This window comes from Bos grunniens, chromosome 20 (assembly GCF_055505025.1).
Source record: "Bos grunniens cultivar Pamir isolate PY7600 chromosome 20, Bosgru_T2T1.0, whole genome shotgun sequence".
Classification (NCBI taxonomy): Eukaryota; Metazoa; Chordata; class Mammalia; order Artiodactyla; family Bovidae; genus Bos; species Bos grunniens.
Window position 1 is genome coordinate 33,739,486 of NC_141184.1, and position 25,934 is coordinate 33,765,419.

The window sequence follows — 25,934 nt, forward strand, 5'->3', positions numbered from 1 at the left end:
CACCCTCACACTTTCTATAAATTTCTAAATTTACCGCCTTATCATTTGGTATACAAAGATGAATATGCATTAGAAAAACTCATGAACCATCTGTCAAACTTTGAGATTCTAAAAGAACAAGACTTTGTTCTTCCACCTTGCTCCTCAAGCTCAATTATCTCATTATCTAAAATGCAGCGAAGAAAACAGAAGCGGAACAGACTAAAAATATCACAAAGCACCTGCTCCTTTCCAACAACAGAGTACTTTCAGCAGTCATAACTAACGATTCATTCCACATTTTTAAGATTAAGAGTACATTATATGTCAGCACTGTCCTAGGTGAAAGGTCACCACAATCCATACTGGAGGGTGGAGTGGGAAGACATGGTGTTGTAAGGCTTTCACTAAGATTACAGTGTGGTGATGAGATAATTAAATGAACAATTTAAAGAGTAAGAAAGGCACGAAGTCATTAGGGAAGGGAATCTTTAGAAGCACTAGTTCTCAAAGAATCACAATATCCTGTAATACTACAGGAAATTTTTGAAAAGTTGGAACCACTTTTCTAGGAAGAAGAAACAGTATGTTCAAAGGCTGGGAGGCAAAAGTGAACCAACCAGGATATTAAAAAGAACATTGTGATTATAGGGCAGAGAATGGCCTTAAGGGATGTAAAACTGGAGGCAGAGAAACCATAGGGTGTATAGACAAAACTGTGAAAAAAAATATATATGGAAAAAAATACTATCCTTAATATATGAAGCATTTGGGATGCTATAGAGGAAATGCCACTGGCCAATAAATAAATGAAAAAAATATTCAATCTCACTAAAAAAACTACAAGTTTTTAAAATGAGGACAGTTTTCCTACAAAATTATAAAAAATTGCTATTCTGTAATGAGGTAAGACTGTAGGGGGAAAGGCCTCCTATATACAATAAAATGTCAAATAACCTATTTGGAAAATAACTTAGCAATACCCACCAAAATTTAAAATACGCAGACCCATGAATAATCTGTACCAACAGACATTGCTCCTATCAAAGAGCTTAGCTGAGTGAAGAAAACAGGTATGATTCAAACAGAAAGGTGTGAAAACTGCTCTATAATCTAACATGGAAAATTTTCTGATGAACTGATTATTTAAACTGAGATAAAAAGCTAAACTGAGGATAGGAGTCAGCCAATCAAAGGAAAGAGTAAGAATATTCCAGACAGAGGGACAGCATGTTCGAAAGTCTCCAAGCAGAAGAGAACAAGGAGTTTCAGGAAAGTGAAAGAAATCCAGTGACTAACAGGAGAGTAATGGCCTGAGTACTGCTTGAAGAGTAAGAGCAAAGTACTCCAGAAGGCCTTAGCAGCAGTTGATTTCGAGGTCAATGAACAGGCCTAAAAACAGAAGAAAGAACTGAATTTTAATATCAACTTTTGAGGGGAAAGCTATCAAATGATCTTTTAATTATTTTATTATCAAATATAAATCTTCAAATTTTTTTAAAAATTCAAATCTTCAAAAATCTTCAAATATATCAAGTATAAAAATTACCAAATATAAATTTCTTTTGAAAAATATAGTAATATCCATCATACGCCTAAGGAACGCTACAGTTCTTAACATTTTATAAATAAATGCTGAAAAGCCAACATAAAAATTTTCAACCACAATCAAATAATCAGTATTCATTCTTTTGTTCACTTAAAAATGGTTGCTGAGTATCTAAGAATTTAGAGAACCAAGGGAGGTGTTATGGGCTGGAACTCTGTTCCCCCAAAAATCATATGTTGTCTCAACACCCAGTACTTTATAATGTAATCTTATCTGGGAATAGGATTTCACAGCTTTAACTGGTTAAATTAAGAAAAGGCTTACTGGAATGGAGTGGGCCCCTAATCTTACTGGTGTCCTTATAAACAGAGGAAATTTGGACAGTGACAGGCACACAGGGAGAATATCATGTGAATACAAAGACAGAGATCTACAAGCTAAGGAACATCAAAGATTGTCAGTTAACTATCAGAAGACAGGAGATGTGGTACAAATTTCCCGATAGCCCTCTAAAGGAACCAACCATGCTGACACCTTGATCTTGGACTTTAGCCCCTAGAGCTCTGAGACAAAACATTTCTGTTGTTTAAACCACCTAGTTCATGTACTTTGTTATGGCAGCCCCAGGAAACTACCAGAGAAGGCTTCCCTGAAGAATTCTCACTTGTATTGAGAACTGAAAATGAAGTAGGAATTAGCGAAAGAGAATGGAGAAAAGAGGGTTCCAAGAATCTGGGAACACCACACTCAAAAACAGAACAAAGAAAGCAATGAACATAATGTTTAAGAGTAGGGGTCGGCAAACCAGATCCACTCCAGCCCACCATCTGTTCTTATCTGAACACATCCACTACTCATTCATATTGGGTATGGCTGCTTTCATGCTAAAGCAGCCAGCCAGTGAAGCAGTTGCAACAGAGAGGATATGGCACAAAAAGCCTAAAATAGTTACTATCTGGCCCTTTACAGAAAAGGGCCTGATCCTTCTAAAAGCACGAACTAGAGTCAGACTGCCTGGCTCCGTCACTCGGTAACTGTGTTGAACATGGGAAACTTACCCTCTCTGTGTCTCACTGTCCTTTATAGAAACAAGGACAAAAAACTTCCCTTATAAGGCTGTTTTGAGAATTGAGTGTATTAATATATATAAAGTGCTTGGAAAGGCATAGGGAAATACGTCTATAAGTCTATACATTTGTTTGCCTATATGTTTGCTATTATCATCACCATTAATAAGTTTGAGGAACCAAAATTGACCAGTGTTAGGAAGACTTTAGGGGCTTGAGATAAGGCTGAAACTAAACATGGGTCAAATCATTTTTTGATTGGCCACATTACAATATCTTGGAGACTACTCTAAAATGAATGAAAGCTTTTAGCATAAAGTTTTAAGCTGAAGAATAACATTATTGGAATAGCATATTTTCATAGAAGAGCAAATTTTGAGGACTACATTCTTTTTTAAAATCAACTAAATTATTAAACAGCAAAATTTTGCACTTTGTCGTATTTTGCATGTATATTATTGAAATTTATACTTTCAACAACTTTATGAGATTTGTTCAAATTATATGCATATTACAAGTGAGCAAAATGAAGTGCCTTATTAATATTATAGACAGGAAACAAAACTGAGGCATACAAATTCCCATGAATATTGTTCTCTAAAGAGGTTTCCATACGTGGTGGGATTATTTTGGGTCAAACATTCAGGAAGAAGCTCAACCTTTAATTGCAATTTTCATTTCCACTGTCATGGTAACTATGTAACTTATCATCTAACTTTGACCACTTTTTGAGTCTCAACTTTTAACTATTAAAAGTTACCCCAGGACAAGCATAAGCCTGCACTGTTAAATACATTCACCCTACATCTTTGTCAATTAGAAGATGGAGATGATATCTTACGAAGTTGAACTGCCAATGAGTCATCTGAATGGGTGAGAAATTCTTTAGAATTACACATCACCAGTTTTTCAATCTAAAGTCCACCAGTATCCTGTTAACACCACCACCACCAACAAAACCAACAGTGTATACAAAAAGTGATACATAAAACTTGATGACTGTTGACTCCAGGATTTAAACTTGCTTACCTCCATGACATCTTCTAAGGTCTCTTCTGCATCTGCTTTCTCTGTCATCAATTTGGCTGCCTTAAAATAAGTTTTCATGAGTAGATAACCTCTTTTTGCACCATTCCAGTATGAGCGAGGAATTTCTACCAAGCCATACCCCAACAACAACACAAGAAGAAACAGACCCCATGTATTTGCAGCTGCTATCCCAATTGTCTGAAGCTGGTTCCTTAGAAAGAGAAAACATAAGCAGATAGCTGTGATAAATTTTTCTAACAAAAACGTAAAATGAAACTAGTGTTAAAGGTTTTTCAGAAAACAACTGCCCTACGATATAGATCCAATTTTATATGAAAGGTTTCAACCTTCAAATCTCAGCTCCTCTTTTAGTAACAGTAGATGATCTGTGTTGTAATGAAAAGTTAGAGTGTGACTGCAGAAACAGACACAGCAAACACTACTTCTATTAGAGTTAAAATTACAATCTTAGGAAAATTCATGGCAAAAATATCCTGAAGAAAATACATTTTTCATTAGGCACTTTCTTATTTAATATTAACCAAGAGAAGACTGAACAGAAGTTTAAGCCTGAAAGAATTTGGTTTTGAAGCAGACACACACAAACCTCAAGAATCCAACAGTAAGGATAATCACTACTACTCTATTCCTAAACTTTTCAGATATGACTCTTCACATATATCATAACACATCACAAGTATAACACAGATTTCAACTTTATTTGAATGACAAATCTAAAGTTAAAGAGAAATATGCCCTCATAATATAATCAGAACAAAAGAAAATATTCATAACTTACAATGAAAAATAAATCTAGGTATTTAGTCATACACAAAATTTTAAAGTCTAGGAAAAAATCATGAGAGTTAACACTTTAACATAGCCTTTTGATAAAACATCAGTTTCTTGTCTAATATGTATATTCAAAGATGTTATTCCATATTTTCCTTCTCAGTAATATGGATTATTATGATATTCTTTTGGGGGAACCCATAAAACATGTCATGGTAGGTTTCCCAATGAAATGTTTACTTGCATATGAAATAAAATTTAATTAAAAAAATGCAAATGTACACAGAAACAATGTTAAGAACATGGTTTATCTTACCATTCTAGGTGCAAGTGTGGGTTGACAGCTACATAAATTAAAAATGCTCCAAAAATCAGCAAATAGGTGCCATAATAGATTGCATTCTCAATTAGTGCAGTTTTGATCTTCCCAGTGATGGAAAACCCTCCTGATCTTGCATATGACTGCATGAAAGGTAACAGAATCCTGGACGATTAGAAAAAATATGATTAAAAAAACTTGACATGTCTGTATAATTTCAAAATACTGGAAACATCTAAATATCAATTTTAATGTGTGGTTCTTCTCATGAATCAATATGATTTTGAGTAATAACACTGAACCAAACTATAATAGAGGGCTGAATATTTTCTAACATTAAATTCTGAGGAGAGAAAAGCATACCCCTGGGAGCAAAAACAATGATCAACAGAGAGTACAACAGTACTCTCTGACTTATAAGGAATCTGAAAAAGGCTTTTAAAGCTTTTTTGAATTATTTAGATTATATCCAAAGAACAGTGAGGAATAATTTTCTCTAACTGAAGGGAGACATGACCAAACTTTTGTTTTCTATGGACTGATAAGGGTTCAACATGGAGAATGGGCTTAAATGGAACAAAACTGTAACTATTTAGAATGGGTAAGGTGGTGTGGTAAGAAGCAGGAGAGAAGGGTGGCTGTCAGTATACTGATTTTGAAGTATAGGTAGGTTTAGTCCTTCAGTCGTTTGACTCTGGGAATGCCATGGACTGTAGCCCGCCAGGCTCCTCTGTCCATGGGCTTTCCCAGGCAAAGATATTGGAGTGGGTTGCCATTTCCTTCTTCAGAGGATCTTCCCGACCCAGGGATTGAATCCGGGTCTCCTGCATCACAGGTAGACTATTTACCAACTGACTGAGCCACCAGGGAAGCCCAAATGTCAGGGGAAAGTGTCCTGGATACATCCTAAAGGAGCTGCACAGAAGTAGTTGGCCATCCAGCTTCAGAATTCAGGAGGAAGTACAGAAATACAGATAGATTTGGAGTCATCACCATATCAATGTACTGAAATAACATCTGGAAGGGTGTATATACATAGAATGAATGAGAAGGAAAGATCTGAGACTGACGCCTCAAAAATATCAACTTTTAAATGAAAGACAGACAAACAGAAGGAAAGGCCAACAAAGGAGACTGAGGGAACAGTCAAGAATTATGGAAGACAACAAAGAAGTACATGGAGAAGAAAGTGTTTGAAAGTAGAGAGAGGAAACAGTAAAATCAAAGGCGCCAAGAGGTCAATAAATTAAGAGCCTGTACGTGTAAGTGGAGAAGGGAGAACAGAAAACAGGGTTCAATGGGTTGTGGAAAGAATAAGCAGTGAGCAAATGGAGACACAAAATGCAGACAATTCTAGAAGTTTGGCTATGTAGGATAAACTATGGTATATTCAAAAAGTAGAACCCTTTACAGATATTAAAAAAAAAAAATAAGAATACTGAGACATACAATACAGAAGAATCTTCCAAATTATATGAGCAAAAAGAGAAGCAAAAAGGTACATACTGTATAAGTCCATATTTATAAAGCTGAAAAAGCAGGCAAAACTAATCTATGGTAACAGAAGTCAGAATCATGTGTTACCTTTGGGGAGCGTAATGACTGGGAGAGAGGTATGTGGGAAGCTTCTGGGGATATTATTAATGTTCTATATCACAATCTGAGTGCTCATTATATGGGTGTATTCACTTTGAAGAAAAGTCAAACTAAATACAGTCTGTGGGATTTTCTGTACTAATTTATACTTTTTTAAAAAGTCTCTCTAAAAAAACACAGCAGTGATGAGTAGATCATCAAGGGGAAGACAGAAAGTTGGAAAGGGTTCTGACCTGAGTTTTCTAACAAGAGCTGAAGGAGATAGGTCCATTATTTCAGGAAGAGGGATTAACTTTAAGAATGACTCTTACATTCTTGGAGGGAAGGAAAGAAAGGATAGGTAGATAGGTTTGTTGGTGAAAAGCTGAAAAGAGCTGCCATCTGATGATTCCTTTTTCACTGGATGGCAGAAAGTAAAGTCATCTGCAAGGAGAGAAGGTGGCTGTTTCTAGGATGTAAGAGACAGAGTCACAATCACTGCTGAGGTTTGCAGGAACTGGAAAGATTTGTTGTGGAGAATGAAGAGCAAACAGATGAGAAACTCAAAGGGTCCAAAGTTTGGCAATGTTGAAGAACTAGCCGAGTTCAATGTGCATGCTATAGGCATGCTATACTCGCTGTGTGATTTTTCTCTTGCCATGTTCTCCACCTCCAGTTTACTTGTATTATATCTATTATAAAATGCTCAATAGGCAGTGGAAAAAGTATGAATGAGTCTGGAGCACAGCAGAAAGACAAAGCTATATTGGGTAGGAAAAAAAAAAGATTTAGAATGCATCACAGGTTAATGAAACCATGGCTATAATTTACAGTTATTCAGGGAGAGTCAGATAACAAGATGACCAAAGATGGGACCCTTGGGAATACCAACATTTAGAAAATGGGCCACAGAAATGGAGCACATAAAGGAAATTCAGAAGTTTGCACTAAGCACACAGAAAACCAGGGGTTAATGATGACCTTAGCAAGAGACCAGTTTCACATAATAATGGGACTTGAAGAAAACTGAATTGAAGAAGGTCCAGAAAGAAGGCAGTACAAAAAGGAAATGGTGACAAGGAGAATTTTTTGTCTCTGCTTTCTATTTCTTGTTTATTTATTTCTTTTCATTCCTTTTAAGATAAGACAGACCTGAATGAGGAGAGAAAGCATATAGATATAAGGGAAAATATGACATAAATAAGTTTTAAAACATGAAAGGGAAAATATGACATAAATAAGTTTTTTTTTTTTGTTTTTGTTTTTGTTTAAAAGTTAGCAGTTTATAATTTTAAAATCTGCGTGATGGATATACATAAGGGTGCTTATACTATACTTCTTTTAAATGTTGTTTGCTGAGAATTTTTCAAAATAAAATGTTGAGAAAAATTAACACCCTAAACTTTCTAAATGTCCCATCTCTCAACAAAGTAGCAAAACTAAATAAACCAAAGAAACTTAAGAACTTGGCCACCTTGTGGAGAGACTTCCAGTCTCTCCTACTGGGAAGTACTTTCTTTCCATTGTACATTAATATTTATGCTCTAAAGAACAGGGTGAAGGTGAAAGCAAGTGATTTTCACTTCATTGTTTGGTTCCGTAAACTGAGAGAGAGAGAGAGAGACTAAGGAAGTGACGACCTCTTAGGGTTTGCTGAACCATGAAATTCTCAGTAATTACATGTGTTTTATAGGTAATATTTTGTCCCCAAAGTTCAGTTATTTCAGATGACTTAATATGGGATAGTAAATTCATTAGATGGTGAAAATATCTTCTTTTAGCTATTTGTGTCTGTGTGTGTGTGTGTGTGTGAATGGATCAAAGAAGCACTGACTGTTAACGAAACACAGGTACAGAATGAAATATAACAATGTCCAGGACTTCAAAAGTGACCAGACAATAACAGGCACACTGAGGCGATGGGAACGAGTCCCTCAGGCTTCCCAGATGCAACAGAACTAGGATTCTAAAGAAAACAAGTATACAGAGACTCTCGTGGCAAAAATCAACAACAGAAAGTGTCATCCCAGGGAGCCTCCAATGACCTGACAGCTCCGTCTTAACAGAAAGTCGGAAGTTAACAATAAACAGGAAAAATAAGCCAGCCTTTAGCTGACTGGAGAAGAGCTCGGTAGAAAATTATTTTATAAAGATTCTATTCAATTAGCTAAGGCATGATTCAATTTCAGTGATGATCACACGGCTACCTGATGGGATGACCGCACAGCGAGTTTGCTTTCAGCGCCTCAATAGGCAGTGTATGCTTTCAACTGCTGCGCTCTCCTCTTGCAGAGCCTTCACGCAGGCGAGTTTAGTGGCCACCCACTCTCTTCACTTTTCGAAAGGACAGGAAGAGGGAACAGCACTCTGTCCGTGAAGGAGCCCAGTGTCGGGGATGCAGAAAGCTCTGGCCAGCCTCTCACCACTGCCGTATTCCCGCCTGCTGGTTCTGCCCGTTCTCTAGCACAGGCTGGGAGCCCTCACTGCCTCTGGAGGGCTGGTGATTTCACCCTGCCTCTCCTTCTCTCCTTTCCCTTTTCTAAGTCTGTGCCATCACAGCAAGAACTTCCATGCAGTCCAAAGTGATGATCCCTGTAGTCTAAGCTATTCTGGGAAGAAAAACTGCCTCCATCACTTCCTATTTCAAGAGGCGGTGTTCCTTTCCAAGGGCCCTGGGGGTGGAAGGGGGAAGGGTGGAAATTAGGTACTGGGTTGATTTCAGATGCCACATCTCCGGAAGTCAAGTGTTACTAAATCATTTTATGTATAATCAAAGAAGGAGGGGTAGATAATCTGAGAGAAGAGGTTAAAAAACAAAACAACACTCCAGATTCCCCACCGCTTTTTTTTTTTTTTTCGTCTTTAGAAAATGGGTGATATTTAGAAATTTTGCTTTGGGACCAGTCAGATTTCCTAAGTTTCTAGATGTCTAGGTTGCTTGCATTCAGGGCTACAGGCTTTTGGTGTTCGAAGTCTCGAAGGGGAGGTGGTCATGAAGCCTCACTGCTGCTGCTGGTCGGCTTTGTTCTTTTACCAGGCTGAAGCCTGTACGTTCCCTGGGGACGGCCTTTTCCACGCCATGAAACGGGCGTGCCGTGGGGAGCTGCCTGCAGTGTCCCCAGAGGCACGTGGTGGCCAGGCCCCGCCCCAGCCAAGGAGGAGGCACGTCTGCGACCATGTACCTCCTCCTCTTATTCCTTGCGTCAAGCCTGTTACTACTGCCTTAGAATTCTGAGGAAGAATTAGATTTATTTATTACTTTTATTTATTGTTAAAGCCACATTTCACTTCACCTTTGAAACAGTTCCCATCTGTTTCTCAGAAGGCTTCCTTCCACCTGCCCTGAGACACCGAGGCCCCCTCTCCTGTGGAGTCTAACTAAATGGAGATTTCAGGCAAAGACGGGGAGGGCTGATGTTCCACTCCTGTGGGGTCAGTCCCCATGAGGCTCTGGGAGGGGTCTGCCCCTCCTGAGGTGGACGAATGATGCCCCCCCCGAGCCCAGCCTGCTGCCCGCAGCACTCCCTGTGAGGATCTCTAGGTTGTGAGGGAATCTGCCCGTTTGTCCAGGATTGAGTGAGTGTAGAGGACTTGACCAGCCAACCAGAGGCATCCCGTGATGCCAGGACTGCCAAGCCCTCCGCCTGCTCTGAGGAGTCAGCTGCGTCACGATGCTTCCTTTGGCTCCTTCCTTCCCTATGTGGGAGCCTCACACCACACCTCCCCTCTGCACAGAAGCAGAAACTCAGCGACCAGGGCTCCCCACGACAGGTCCGTAGCGGCACCTCCGTCACGAACAAAGGGCGCTAGAGCCGCACCGTCTGTTCCTCTGGGAGCACAGCCCCAGGTGGGAGAGGATGCGGGGCCCACCGCAGCATCCCTCCTCCTCCACGCGGCCTCATACCTCCATTACTTTACGTCTGAGTGCGTTCTGTAGAGGATTATACACTGGCCCAAATCTCTATGCCCTGTAAGAAGTTAGTAACTATTCATAAATAAGTTTTAAAACATGAAAGTTCACTGAAAAAATAATCACTTTTTAAAACTTAGCCAAAATATCGAAAATTTTATCCTTCACCACCACTTACCATGTTAAAAATTGTGAAGTCCAATATACTACCCTCCAGAAAATTGGCATGATTCCATCAGGAATGTAACTCCATGGCTTGAAACACGGATGTTGGCTAATAACAATTTAAAGCCAATTAATCAAATGCTACTTAAATGAATTGCACAATTAATTTGTGTTGGCAAAGTTTACTTACATTCAGCTTTAAATTATGGATTCTAATTTGTAAAATTTTATAGAAAATTAAAATTCAATACTGTCAAAATACACACAAAGAGAACAAAACTGTTTTAAGGAGGAATGCGTTTCAATTTTCAATTTTTTTAAGTCTTTGAATAAAAAGAGGACATAATGTATTAATAGACTAATCAAGTGACAGCTTTAAAAGTAAATGCATTATGAAATCAAACTCTTGAGATGATTACCTTTAAAATATACACTCACTTCATTGGGTTGGTTACGGTGACAAGAAAAAAAAGTTATTAGGTGATTAAGTCCTAGAAACTGGAACCCTAACTTATCAGTCACTATAGCATATGTCCTATGCAGACAGATGCTAGCATCTATACATAATTCTGTTTGAATTTTCTGAAAACATGTGTATCTGACTATAGATTCTTTCACAATAGTCAGCATTCCTAAATTGTAAAGCTATTCTTTAGTCCAAGGGCTTCTAACAATCCACAGTGGTGTTTCAAAAGGGAATAACTACTACATTTAAAATTCACCCTTATGTAACTTTGATTTAAAAATAAATAAATAAAAGCTGCATAAAAAAGTATATAATACTACTTAAAGCACTGGTAAAAGCTACAGCCAATACTTATTAGTTTTTTACTGGGAAGTTTGATATGAATTCAATATAACCTTTTGATAATTTGAACTTTATTCTCAGTCTAAAACCATAATGTTTTTAAAGGATGCACATATATCAAAGGAATATCCTATGTACAGAATAACCTCCTCTTCCTTCATTACAACCTTGCAGATTAGGAAAACAAGAAAATGCACACCCCATTTTTTTTACTGGAGAGGAAAAACAGCTGAGAGGAAAAACAGCTTTTGGAAATCTATTCTTAGTAAGGCACTAAAAAAATCAGGTCTTCTCCAAGTTTCTATTAGCATCTACTGAGAGGTCTTGAATGCCAATAAATATTTAAAATGTATTCAAGATTAAAATTTAAATAGGATACAGGTAATGAAAAGTCTATTAGCAAAGGATGAAGGGAGGTGAGTAGAGAATGAGGATAAACTTATAAATATAAAATCCAGATGCTAAAACTGACAATTTTTAAACAAATTGCCCCCTACAACATTTTTTTTAAAAAAGGAAGAAAGTACCTTGGGACTGGGGTAGCAGTTGCATACAATCCTGTCATGTTGCTACCCTCAGGAGGGCTTGAGTTTGCAGCAGCATGTTTGCACCGGTTGTATATTGTCTAAAGCAATAAAGGCACGGTGGATAAGAAAGCTGTGGTACATATACACAATGGAGTATTACTCAGCCATTAAAAAGAATACATTTGAATCAGTTCTAATGAGGTGGATGAAACTGGAGCCTATTATACAGAGTGAAGTAAGCCAGAAGGAAAAACATAAATACAGTATACTAACGCATATATATGGAATTTAGAAAGATGGTAACAATAACCCTGTGTACGAGACAGCAAAAGAGACACTGATATATAGAACAGTCTTATGGACTCTGTGGGAGAGGGAGAGGGTGGGAAGATTTGGGAGAATGGCAATGAAACATGTAAAATATCATGTAGGAAACGAGTTGCCAGTCCAGGTTCGATGCACGATGCTGGATGCTTGGGGCTGGTGCACTGGGACGGCCCAGAGGGATGGTATGGGGAGGGAGGAGGGTTCGAGATGGGGAACACATGTATACCTGTGGCGGATTCATTTTGATATTTGGCAAAACTAATACAATTATGTAAAGTTTAAAAATAAAATAAAATTAGAAAAAAAAAAGAAAAAAAAAAAGTTACCAAGTACTTAAGGGATATTGGGATGTATCAAGCTCTTTACCCAAAATTACCTTCCTGGCTATGCTTTTTAGTGATCAAATTCATATAATAACACTTGATTAAAATTAACTTTTATATAAGTGAGCTGTCTTAAAAACATATCTCAAACATACTGTCTGATTACAACTGCCTTTTAAATTGTGAAAATTAGTTTCACCTCTTACCGTACTAACATCCAGAGGGAGTATAAAGACAATCAGAAAGCAGAGATACCAAGCTAGCAGTGTTCCAACAATGACAAGTCTATGCTGCTTCTTAAAGTCTCCATAACGATGAAGTAGGAATAATGCCAGGAAAAAGACAAAAACAATCTCGAGTCCCAGAGCTGCACCACTCATTATTCAATGTTTCCTCTGATTCACCAAAGTAATTCACATATAGGCCTGGATCATTTCTATAAGCCAAGAAGAAAAAAAATAAGGCAGTGTTAACGTATGAAATGACCACTTGGAAATTTCCCAATTATTTTTTATTCATGTATTAATAAATTCTTTAGAAAACTGTCAGGCTTTACACCTGACTCTGAGTAAAATAAAAGGATAAACCCTATTCTCAAGTACTTCTGTGTTTTAAAGCATATGTTGAAAATTTTGCATAAATTATATTTTTAGGAAAAAAATTATTTTAGCAAAAATCACACTAGTTTCAATTACAAAGTAAGAATACTAGATATGAACAGTTTAAATACAGTGTCACTTGGAGTTGTTCCTTAATATTATAAATCCTAACAATATTTTATATAAATACACTATTTACTGATCCTATGAAATTAGATATTTTGTAAAATAAAGGTTTCTAAGTCATCCATAATCATTACTTCAGATTTTCTAAAAGAGAGGGAGGGAGAAACAGAAAGAGAGAGACCATTTGAAAGTAACATTTCCTTTGTTTGAAGCAGTATTTTTCTTTCATATGAATCTTGTCTAAATTTCAGGACTTGAAATTCTCTTTCATCTCCTGTGCCACAAAATATACTTATCTTTTCCATCTATCTATATAAATCTTATTGTCTTTAAAGTTATTTCACCTATTTTATAGGCAGAAAAATTTATCAATGATTAGTGAATAAAGTTATATATTTAAAAATATTTTTATTTTAAATGTTGATGGTACAGACATCATAAAATTGTTTATCTGATATTTCTCTAGTCTTATAAAATACTTTACTTTTACTAACTGAAGACAATATATGTGCTTTCCACCTCTATAAAATCAATGTCAGGCATTTCTGGTTGTCTATGGACTAACTACAATGTCCCAAGGAAAAATCAACATCTTAACATAGAGAATCAGTACCATGATGCAATCCACCTAAATAAAATAAGGTAGAATCAATAAAATATGTCAAATTAACAAACATTCCCAAAGTTAGTTATTAAAAGAATAAAGAAAGTCTGAGTACTTTATAGGCTAAATTTAAATTTATATAAGAAATACCCTTATATGGAATATCACAAATGAAAATCATACTTAATAAACTATTTACTTTATTATTTCTTTATATTATTGAAGTAGTTTCCTTCCATCCCTCTGTGGATTTCAACCAATATTTTCATTCTTAAGTATCTAAAATAGAAACCGATTTGTCATTCTCTATTTCCATTACCTCTATATTTTACTTAAAAGCAGTTATCTACCTGATACAATGTATGTTCTTTATTGTTTCCCTGTAACAACCCCCACCACACACACATCAACACACACTCTCTCTCTCTCCATGAGAGCAGAGGGCAGGCATGCTCAGTTGTGTCTTGACTCTTTGCAACCCCACGAACTGTAGCCCACCAGCCTCCTCTGTCCATGGATTTTTCCAGGCAAGAATACTGGAGTGGGTAGCCATTTCCTACTCCAGGGGATCTTCCTGACCTAGGAATCGAACCCAAGTCTCTTGCATCTCTTGTATTGGCAGGCAGATTCTTTACCACTGCGTCACCTGGGAAGCCCCATGAAAGCAGAGGCTTCACTGTTTTATTCAGTACTATACTCCATGTCTATATTATAGTCTCTGGCATATAGTTGCTATTCAAAAAATATCTGTCTAGTGAATAAGTAAATGAATAAAAAACATTACTGTATACTATAGTACCTACACTATTTTATTACTGATAACTTCAAAGGTAACATAACACCCACTATTGTCTCCAAAATTGATTTTACATATATTTATTAAAACTCAAGGGCTTCCCTGAGGGCTTCCCTCAAGGGCTCAGTGGTAAAGAATCTTCCTGCCAATGCAGGAGTAAAGAGTAAAGTGAAAGTCACTCAGTCATGTCTGACTCTTTGAGACCCCATGGACTATAAGTCTATGGAATTCTCCAGGCCAGAATACTGGAGTGGGTAACCTTTCCCTTCTCCAGGGGATCTTCCACGTGGGTTCAACCTCTAGATTGGGAAGATCCCCTGGAGAAGGAAATGGCAACCCGGTCTAGTCTTCTTGCCTGTGAATTCCCAAGGACAGAGGAGACTGGTAAGCTACAGTCCATGGGGGTCACAAAGGACTCAAACATGACTTAGCAACTATACAACAATATTACAACTCAAAAGGCTTAAAATTCTGCTCATTACTAACTACTACTCAAAATTTCAAATTTCAATATCAAAGGAAAATCTTGTATCATTACGGTATGCCAAATTTTATTTTTAAGCCAGGAATAGGTTAAGTGACAGCCAGATGTAGAATATGCTTAAGAAAACCATTACCATCTTTAAGATACAGCTCTTTTAAGAAAAATATTATTCAGTGTGAATTTACTAAATATAATTACCATATGAAAATCCTTTTACGGTTTGACTTAGATATTTATTTTGCCTGAAATTGTTCAACACAAGGAGTATGACAACCATAGAAAAAAAGAATGAATATCAGAGATAAGCAAGGAGATGCTAAAGCATAGCAGAATGAAATGATGGAATGTTACTGAAGTATAAGAAATGATATTTAAGATTATTTAATAACATTAGAAAACTACCATAACATTAAGAGAAAAACTAGATTCATGTATTTTTACATAATATGCATAAAAATAAGAATGAATGAACAATAATGAAATACATGGAGACCTTAATAATAATTAGGTAGTAAGACAACAGTTTAAGCAAACAACACAATCAGTTACAAACTTTCTGATAGTTACTAATTATTCTTTTATAATGGCTGTCAATTTTTCAGCTTGATACATACTACTTTTAATGTTATAGATGAATAAGCAGAATTATGGATCCTTTATTCTAGTAATAAAGAAATGATTTGGTTACATTTCTTCCCATACTCAGTGTATGTGTCTCCTATTGCTGTTGCCCCTCTGAATGCAGAGTTCCAAAGAATAGCAACAAGAGATAAGAAAGCCTTCTTCAGTGATCCTGCAAAGAAACAGACGAAAACAATAGAATGGGAAACACTAGAGATCTCTTCAAGAAAATCAGAGATGCCAAGGGAACATTTCATACAAAGATGGGCTCAATAAAGGACAGAAATGGTATGGACCTAACAGAAGCAGAAGATATTAACAAGAGGTGGCAAGACTACACAGAACTGTATAAAACAGATCTTCACGACCCAGATGATCATCATGGTGTGATCACTCACCTAGAACCAGACATCCTGGAATGTGAAGTCAAGTGGGCCTTAGAAAGCATCAGTACGAACAAAGCTAGTGGAGGTGATGGAACTCCAGTTGAGCTATTTCAAATCCTAAAACTGATGCTGTGAAAGTGCTGCACTCAATATGCCAGCAAATTTGGAAAACTCGGCAGTGGCCACAGGACTGGAAAAGGTCAGTTTTCATCCCAATCCCTAAGAAATGCAATGCCAAAGAATGCTCAGACTACCGCACAACTGCACTCATCTCACACGCTAGTAAAGTAATGCTCAAAATTCTCCAAGCTAGGCTTGAGCAATACGTGAACCGTGAACTTCCTGATGTTCAAGCTGGTTTTAGAAAAGGCAGAGGAACCAGAGATCAAATTGCCAGCATCCGCTGGATCATCGAAAAAGCAAGAGGGTTTCAGAAAAACATCTACTTCTGTTTTATTGACTATGCCAAAGCCTTTGCCTGTGTGGATCACAACAAACTGTGGAAAATTCTGAAAGAGATGGGAATACCAGACCACCTGACCTGCCTCTTGAGAAATCTGTATGCGGGTCAGGAATCAACAGTTAGAGCTGGACATGGAACAACGGACTGGTTCCAAATAGGAAAAGGAGTACGCCAAGGCTGTATATTGTCACCCTGCTTATTTAACTTATATGCAGAGTACATCATGAGAAAGGCTGGGCTAGAGGAAGCACAAGCTGGAATCAAGATTTCCAGGAGAAATATCAATAACTTCAGATATGCAGATGACACCACCCTTATGGCAGAAAGCAAAGAACTAAAGAGCCTCTCGATGAACGTGAAAGAGGAGAGTGAAAAAGTTGGCTTAAAGCTCAATATTCAGAAAACGAAGATCATGGCATCTGGTCCCATCACTTCATGGGAAATAGATGGGTAAACAGTGGAAACAGTGGCTGACTTTATCTGGGGGGGGGACTCCAAAATCACTGCAGATGGTGACTATAGCCATGAAATTAAAAGACACTTGCTCCTTGGAAGAAAAGCTATGACCAACCTAGACAGCCTATTAGAAAGCAAAGACATTACTTTGCCAACAAAGGTCCATCTAGTCAAGGCTATGGTTTTTCCAGTAGTCATGTATGGATGTGTGAGTTGGACTATAAAGAAAGCAGAGTGCCGAAGAACTGATGCTTTTGAACTGTGGTGTTGGAGAAGGCTCTTGAGAGTCCCTTGGACTGAAAGGAGATCCAACCAGTCCATCCTAAAGGAGATCAGTCCTGGGTGTTCATTGAAAAGACTGATGTTGAAGCTGAAACTCCAATACTTTGGCCACCTGATGGGAAGAGCTTACTCCTTTGAAAAGACCCTGATATTGGGAAAGATTGAAGGCAGGAGGAGAAGGGAACAATAGAGGATGAGATGGTTGGATGGCATCACCGACTCAATGGACATGAATTTGGGTAAACTCCGGGAGCTGGTGATGGACAGGGAGGCCTGGTGCAGTCCATGGGGTCGCAAAGAGTTGGACACAGCTGAGTGACTGAACTGAACTGATTGCTGTTGTAAAGAATTACTAGAAACTCAGTGTGGGTGTTAAAACAACACCCACACATCAGTTTCAGTGGGTCAGATATCTAGGCAGAGTGTGGTTGAACTGAATTCTCAAGACTGAAACTGAAGTGTCAGCAGATGTTCCTTTCTGGAGACTCGAGGGACAAATGAATTTCTAAGATCACTTCAGTTCAGTTCAGTCACTCAGTTGTGTCCGACTCTTTGCGACCCCATGAATCGCAGCATGCCAGGCCTCCCTGTCCATCACCAACTCCCAGAGTTCACTCAGACTCACGTCCATCGAGTCAGTGATGCCATCCAGCCATCTCATCCTCTGTCGTCCCCTTCTCCTCCTGCCCCCAATCCCTCCCATAATCACAGTCTTTTCCAATGAGTCAACTCTTCGCATGAGATGGCCAAAGTACTGGAGTTTCAGCTTTAGCATCATTCCTTCCAAAGAAATCCCAGGGCTAATCTCTTTCAGAATGGACTGGTTGGATCTCCTTGCAGTCCAAGGGACTCTCAAGAGTCTTCTCCAACACCACAGTTCAAAAGCATCAATTCTTCGGCGCTCAGCTTTCTTCACAGTCCAACTCTCACATCCATACGTGACCACTGGAAAAACCACAGCCTTCACTAGATGGACCTTTTTTGGCAAAGTAATGTCTCTGCTTTTCAATATGCTATCTAGGTTGGTCATAACTTTCCTTCCAAGGTGTAAGCATCTTTCAATTTCATGGCTGCAGTCACCATCTGCAGTGATTTTGGAGCCCCAAAAAATAGTCTGACACGGTTTCCACTGTTTCCCCATCTATTTCCCATGAAGTGATGGGACCAGATGCCATGATCTTCGTTTTCTGAATGTTGAGCTTTAAGCCAACTTTTTCACTCTCCTCTTTCACCTTCATCAAGAGGCTTTTTACTTTCTCTTCACTTTCTGCCATAGGGTGGTGTCATCTGCATGTCTGAGGTTATTGATATTTCTCCTGGCAATCTTAATTCCAGCCTGTGCTTCTTCCAGCCCAGCATTACTCATGATGCACTCTGCATTAAGTTAAATAACCAGGGTGACAATATACACCCTTGACGTACTCCTTTTCCTATTTGGAACCAGTATGTTGTTCCATGTCCAGCTCTAACTGTTGATTCCTGACCCGCATACAGATTTCTCAAGAGGCGGGTCAGGTGGTCTGGTATTCCCATCTCTTTCAGAATTTTCCACAGTTTATTGTGATCCACACAGTCAAAGGCTTTGGCATAGTCAATAAAACAGAAGTAGATGTTTTTCTGGAACCCTCTTGCTTTTTCGATGATCCAGCGGATGTTGGCAATTTGATCTCTGGTTCCTCTGCCTTTTCTAAAACCAGCTTGAACATCAGGAAGTTCACAGATGACGTATTGCTGAAGCCTGGCTTGGAGAATTTTGAGCATTACTTTACTAGTGTGGGAGATGAGTGCAATTGTGCAGTAGTTTGAGCATTCTTTGGCATTGCCTTTTTTGGGATTGGAATAAATACTGACCTTTTCCAGTCCTGTGGCCACTGCTGAGTTTTCCAAATTTGCTGGCATATTGAGTGCAGCACTTTCACAGCATCATCTTTCAGGATTTGGAATAGCTCAACTGGAATTCCATCACCTCTACTAGCTTTGTTCATACTGATGCTTTCTAAGGCCCACTTGACCTCACATTCCAGGATGTCTGGCCCTAGGTCAGTGATCACACCATTGTGATTATCTGGGTCCTAAAGATATTTTTTGTACAGTTCTTCCACTTAGGTTGTTGGTAAAGACGGTTGGTTGGCATCACCGACTCAATGGATATGAGTCTGAGTAAACTCCAGGAGTTGGTGATAGACAGGGAGGCCTGGTGTGCTGCAGTCCATGGGGTCGCAAAGAGTCGGACATGATTGAGCAACTGAACTGAAAATTCAGTTTTTATGGTTAAGGGACTGAGATTCTGATTTCCTTAGTGGCATTTGCCCTTAATTCTAGAGGCTTTTTCCCAGTCTTTGCATGCGGCCCTATATACCTCAGAGCCAGTAATGGCTTGTCAAATCCTTCTCAGGCTTGAAAACGCTGACTTTCTCTTCTGCCCTTAGCTGGGAGAAAGGTTTGCATTTAAGGGTCCACCTGACCTCACTGGGCCCACCTGAATAATCTATTAATAGTCGTATTTACTGGTTCCAGGAATTAAGGCATAGATACCCTTGGTGGCTCTATTATTCTGTTTACCACACCATCTATTTCTCTTCAAACTGAATACTTGTTGGCTTGTTTTGACACAATGTTATGCCTGGGGGGGGGGTCCCATGAAACTAGAAATGAAACTTGCGGGTTACCCTAATATGAGATGAGAAAATAACAGTTTAAAAGTACATACGTTTGACCTTGTAACTAACTTCAAGTGAGGAACTGGTTTTTTTTTTTTTTTTTTTTACAGTGCAGAATGATAGTACTTTCCAAGGTTCCTTATGAATTCCTATAGCCTGCTTTGGTTGTTTTAAATGAATAATTTTCTATTCAAAGATGGAGGCACTTTATTCTCCATCTTATTTAGTTACCTGTATATTAAATTCATAAAATAATTGTCAATTAAAATCTAATAAAAATAAAGATTGAACAATTCAAGTCTGGCATATTAAAAAAACTCATTGCCAGGGAGGACAGAAATTTGGCAGTATGTAACCTACAAGACCTTTTAGAACTAATACCCAAAAAAGATGTCCTTTTCATTATAGGGGACTGGAATGCAAAAGTAGGAAGTCAACAAACACCTGGAGTAACAGGCAAATTTGGCCTTGGAATACGGAATGAAGCAGGGCAAAGACTAATAGAGTTTTGCCAAGAAAATGCACTGGTCATAACAAACACCCTCTTCCAACAACACAAGAGAAGACTCTATACATGGACATCACCAGATGGTCAACACCGAAATCAGATTGATTATATTCTTTGCAGCCAAAGATGGAGAAGCTCTATACAGTCAGCAAAAACAAGACCAGGAGCTGACTGTGGCTCAGACCATGAACTCCTTATTGCCAAATTCAGACTGAAATTGAAGAAAGCAGGGAAAACCACTAGACCATTCAGGTATGACAGAAATCAAATCCCTTTTGATTGTACAGTGGAAGTGAGAAATAGATTTAAGGGCCTAGATCTGATAGATAGAGTGCCTGATGAACTATGGAATGAGGTTCGTGACATTGTACAGGAGACAGGGATCAAGACCATTCCCATAGAAAAGAAATGCAAAAAAGCAAAATGGCTGTCTGGGGAGGCCTTACAAACAGCTGTGAAAAGAAGAGAAGCGAAAAGCAAGGGAGAAAAGGAAAGATATAAACATCTGAATGCAGAGTTCCAAAGAATAGCAAGAAGAGATAAGAAAGCCTTCTTCAGCGATCAATGCAAAGAAATAGGGGAAAACAACAGAATGGGAAAGACTAGGGATCTCTTCAAGAAAATCAGAGATACCAAAGGAACATTTCGTACAAAGATGAGCTTGATAAAGGACAGAAATGGTATGGACCTAACAGAAGCAGAAGATATTAAGAAGAGATGGCAAGAATACACAGAAGAACTGTACAAATAAGATCTTCACGACTCAGATAATCATCATGGTGTGATCACTAACCTAGAGCCAGACATCCTGGAATGTGAAGTCAAGTGGGCCTTAGAAAGCAACACTACGAACAAAGCTAGTGGAGGTGATGGAATTCCAGTTGAGCTATTCCAAATCCTGAAAGATGATGCTGTGAAAGTGCTGCACTCAATATGCCAGCAAATTTGGAAAACTCAGCAGTGGCCACAGGACTGGAAAAAGTCAGTTTTCATTCCAATCCCAAAAAAGGCAATGCCAAAGAATGCTCAAACTACCACACAATTGCACTCATCTCACACGCTAGTAAAGTAATGCTCAAAATTCTCCAAGCCAGGCTTCAGCAATATGTGAACCGTGAACTTCCTGATGTTCAAGCTGGTTTTAGAAAAGGCAGAGGAACCAGAGATCAAATTGCCAACATCTGCTGGATCATGGAAAAAGCAAGAGAGTTCCCGAAAAACATCTATTTCTGCTTTATTGACTATCCCAAAGCCTTTGACTGTGTGGATCACAATAAACTGTGGAAAATTCTGAAAGAGATGGGAATACCAGACCACCTGACCTGCCTCTTGAGAAATTTGTATGCGGGTCAGGAAGCAACAGTTAGAACTGGACGTGGAACAACATACTGGTTCCAAATAGGAAAAGGAGTTTGTCAAGGCTGTATATTGTCACCCTGTTTATTTAACTTATATGCAGAGTACATCATGAGACACGCTGGACTAGAAGAAACACAAGCTGGAATCAAGATTGCCGGGAGAAATATCAATAACCTCAGATATGCAGATGACACCACCCTTATGGCAGAAAATGAAGAGGAACTCAAAAGCCTCTTGATGAAAGTGAAAGTGGAGAGTGAAAAAGTTGGCTTAAAGCTCAACATTCAGAAAACGAGGATCATGGCATCCAGTCCCACCACTTCATGGGAAATAGATGGGGAAACAGTGGAAACAGTGTCAGACTTTATTTTTCTGGGCTCCAAAATCACTACAGATGGTGACTGCAGCCATGAAATTAAAAGACGCTTACTCCTTGGAAGGAAAGTTATGACCAACCTAGATAGCATATTCAAAAGCAGAGACATTACTTTGCCAACAAAGATCCGTCTAGTCAAGGCTATGGTTTTTCCTGTGGTCATGTATGGATGTGAGAGTTGGACTGTGAAGAAGGCTGAGCGCTGAAGAATTGATGCTTTTGAACTGTGGTGTTGGAGAAGACTCTTGAGAGTCCCTTGGACTGCAAGGAGATCCAACCAGTCCATTCTGAAAGAGATTAGCCCTGGGATTTCTTTGGAAGGAATGATGCTAAAGCTGAAACTCCAGTACTTTGGCCACCTTGTGCCAAGAGTTGACTCATTGGAAAGACTCTGATGCTGGGAGGGATTGGGGGCAGGAGGAGAAGGGGATGACAGAGGATGAGATGGCTGGATGGCATCACTGACTCGATGGATGTGAGTCTGAGTGAACTCCGGGAGTTGGTGATGGACAGGGAGGCCTGGCATGCTGCGATTCATGGGGTCGCAAAGAGTCAGACACGACTGAGTGACTGATCTGATCTGATCTGATCAAAGATCTTAAAAAAGGTACATAGCCTTTGTCTTAGCAACTCTTCTTCAAATAACTTAGAGAAAAAACAAAATGAGGTAAAAATTTATCTACAATATTATTTTTCATAGCAACATTATTTAAACATTAGAAACACAGAAACAACTTAAATATTTGTACTAAATAATTCAGGAAGTCTTAAGAATATCCACCAGTCTCATTGCTGTCCATTATCTTTTTGACAAAGGGTTTCATACATCACTAATCTTGCTGACCTAGCCATGACCTATGGGAGCAGGAATCTGTGACAGAGTCAAGGACCACCTAACAGAAAGACAATGATGAAAGAAGCCCACCAGATTCCTTCAGTCTAGAAGAAAGATGAGATCCAGAGGGACATTTTAGAGATTTTAAGTGGGATCTTAGGGAGTATACAAAAGAAACACACATATATGCGTGGACAAATATACATCAAAATACTAACAGCAGTTGTCACAAAGTGCTGAAGAGATGACTTCTACTTTCTTCTATTTTCCTTGTGCTTTCTTTTGTATGTGTGTGCTTTTAATTTAAACTAATAAACATGCATTTTTGTAATTTTAATACAATTAAAAATCAGTGTAGTAATACAAAAGCAAAACACATAGCAACTAGACAATGAAAATTTTTGCTGTGGTGTTATTAAGTGCATAGAGTTAGAACTATTTTAAAACACAAATGTTTTATTATATATCATGGGAAACCTGGATTCCAAATCCCAACTCTAATAATTCTGTAATTTTAGGCATTTTTGCTGTTAAATGAGAACATATGATCACCTCACACACATTGCTATGATGAGCAAATGAATTATAAAACACCAAATAAGAGTTCCATAGTAGGTCTTCAACAAATGCCAGTTGCTAATCTCCACCTCCTTCATGCCTTGTGCTTCTAGAAGATAACTAGTTGCCTCAATGGTCTCAAAGCATAGCTCTACCCTAAATGGTCTCCCACCTCAGCCCCCGTGCCCCCCAAAAAACCAATGAGTGGATACCAAAGGCCTTTTGCTTCTCATTCTTTGTGGTTATGACAGTTTGTGTCACATTTATTCCTATAAAACAAAACACAAGCTTCATGCTCACAGAAATTGCTCTCCTTGCCTTGCCTGACAAAGTAAGATTACCTCTCTGGGTGTACAAGTTGACCAAACACCCTTTCATCTATCTATCGTGTTCTGTCCCTTGTGAAGAGTCAGAACACACCTCAAAGCCATGTCAAGAGGAGCACTTGACGCACCAATATCATCCATTTTTCTAGGCAAATTATCAAAATGGAGGTGAATCAAAATGAATCATATGCTGAACTGCAATGGCACCCCACTCCAGTACTCTTGCCTGGAAAATCCCATGGATGGAGGAGCCTGGTAGGCTTCAGTCCATGGGGTCGCTAAGAGTCGGGCACAACTGAGCGACTTCACTTTCACTTTTCACTTTCCTGCATTGGAGAAGGAAATGGCAACCCACTCCAGTGTTCTTGCCTGGAGAATACCAGGGATGGGGGAGCCTGGTGGGCTGCCGTCTTTGGGGTTGCACAGAGTCGGACACGACTGAAGCGACTTAGCAGCAGCAGCAGCAGCTGAACTGCGATGAGGTGTAGCTATGCAAAAACACAATCAGGGACAAAAGGGCAAATATTTCTTTGACAAGAACAATGGTCCTTCTAAAATACTACTGTTTATTTAAATAGTGTGTTTAGGCTAAGAAGAAAAAAAAACCACTAAAATTTAGAGGCAAATCAAAATTTAGTTTCACGTGATTAGAAAGGAAAAGGAGACATAAAGCTATTAACATCATAAGTGGACATCAACACCACAGTAGCAAAAGTAGGTTTTACTCAAAAATCAAAATGCCAATCCATTCACTCAAATTTTAGTACCTGATAAGCAGGCAGTCTACCTTTGAAAAGACCAGCTCATAAAGTTTCAACTCAGTATTTTACCAATCATCAAAATACTATGTGAGAGTTGGACCATAAAGAAAGCTGAGTGCCGAAGAACTGATGTTTTTGAACTATGGGGCTGGAGAAGACTCCTGGAGTCCCTTGAACTGCAAAGAGATCCAACCAGCCAATCCTAAAGGAAATCAACCCTGAATATTCATTGGAAGGACTCATGCTGAAGGTCCAATACTTTGGCCACCTGATGCAAAGAGCCGACTCACTCAAAGTGTAACAAGCCCTTTTGAAGAAAAATGGACATATTCAAACTGTTTCACCCTTGGCAAGGCATGAGAGGCAGCAATCATTAAGTAGGTAAGAAGAAAACAACCGGATCCATTGTAAAGACCCTGATGCTGGGAAAGATTGAAGGCAAGAGAAGGGGACAAAAGAGGATAAGACAGTTGGATGGCATCACTGACTCAAAGGACATGAGTTTGAGCAAGCTCCAGGAGATGGTGAAAGACAGGGAAGCCTGATATGCTGCAGTCCATGGGTGGAAAAGAATTGGTCGGGACTGAGTACTATTTATGTTACTGACTTGGAGTATTATTTCCTAAGTACTTTATGGCTGATAATTTTTCAGACTAAACACACTTTAAGTAGAAAATTTAGAGGTTAAGATCATTTTGGAATCTGAAACATCCCATCCCAAATATTTTCCAAAAGGCAGGTGGGGGAGATAGGAAGGAAAGATTGGTATCAACTGAACAAGAGAACACAGATATTTTGTCAAAACCTGACTCTGAAAGTGAATAAAAAATTTTCAACTAGACCTAATGATTCATCACACAGGCTTTGTTAAATTAAATATGTGCCTAAGAACTAGGAGACAACTCGAGATCCAAACAATGAAAAATCAAAAGAATTAGAACAGAACCAGATGTGAGTAATGAAAGTCAACAGTACCACCAGTCAAAATTTAAATCTTCGAAAGATAAGCATTAATTCCACATTAAACGATTTCAGGTATAAGGACAATTCAGCTTGGGATATAGATAGAATACAAGAGAACGTTAACTCCCACTCTAAAAATGCAAAAAAGGCATAATATCTTTTGAAGCCATCTTTAATAAATGAGCCAAGTTGGCAAACCAACCAGGTGAACTGAATTCCAAAGTGTAACAAGCCCTTTTGAAGAAAAATGGACATATTCAAACTGTTTCACCCTTGGCAAGGCATGAGAGGCAGCAATCATTAAGTAGGTAAGAAGAAAACAACCGGATCCATTGTAATGAATTCTTAAAGATTTTCAGTAAAGAGATTATAAGATTCACTTCAGTAATTAGAAAATAGTC

At 38.6% G+C, this 25,934-nt stretch overlaps 1 protein-coding gene across 7 annotated transcripts in view; it reads right to left on the bottom strand.

Moving 5' to 3' along the window:
* The window catches only part of LMBRD2 (LMBR1 domain containing 2), a 55,181-nt gene that overhangs the window by 25,391 nt on the left and 3,856 nt on the right, over positions 1-25,934 (bottom strand). For all 7 annotated transcript variants that reach the window (XM_086361418.1, XM_086361420.1, XM_086361416.1 and 4 more), the window contains exons 2-6: positions 12,577-12,806; positions 11,721-11,818; positions 10,399-10,494; positions 4,733-4,900; positions 3,625-3,835 (exon numbers count right to left, since the gene is read on the bottom strand). In XM_086361418.1, the coding sequence (XP_086217544.1) occupies positions 3,625-3,835; positions 4,733-4,900; positions 10,399-10,494; positions 11,721-11,818; positions 12,577-12,750 (747 nt within the window). In that variant the 5' untranslated portion in view covers positions 12,751-12,806. The remainder of the gene's footprint in view (positions 1-3,624; positions 3,836-4,732; positions 4,901-10,398; positions 10,495-11,720; positions 11,819-12,576; positions 12,807-25,934) is intronic.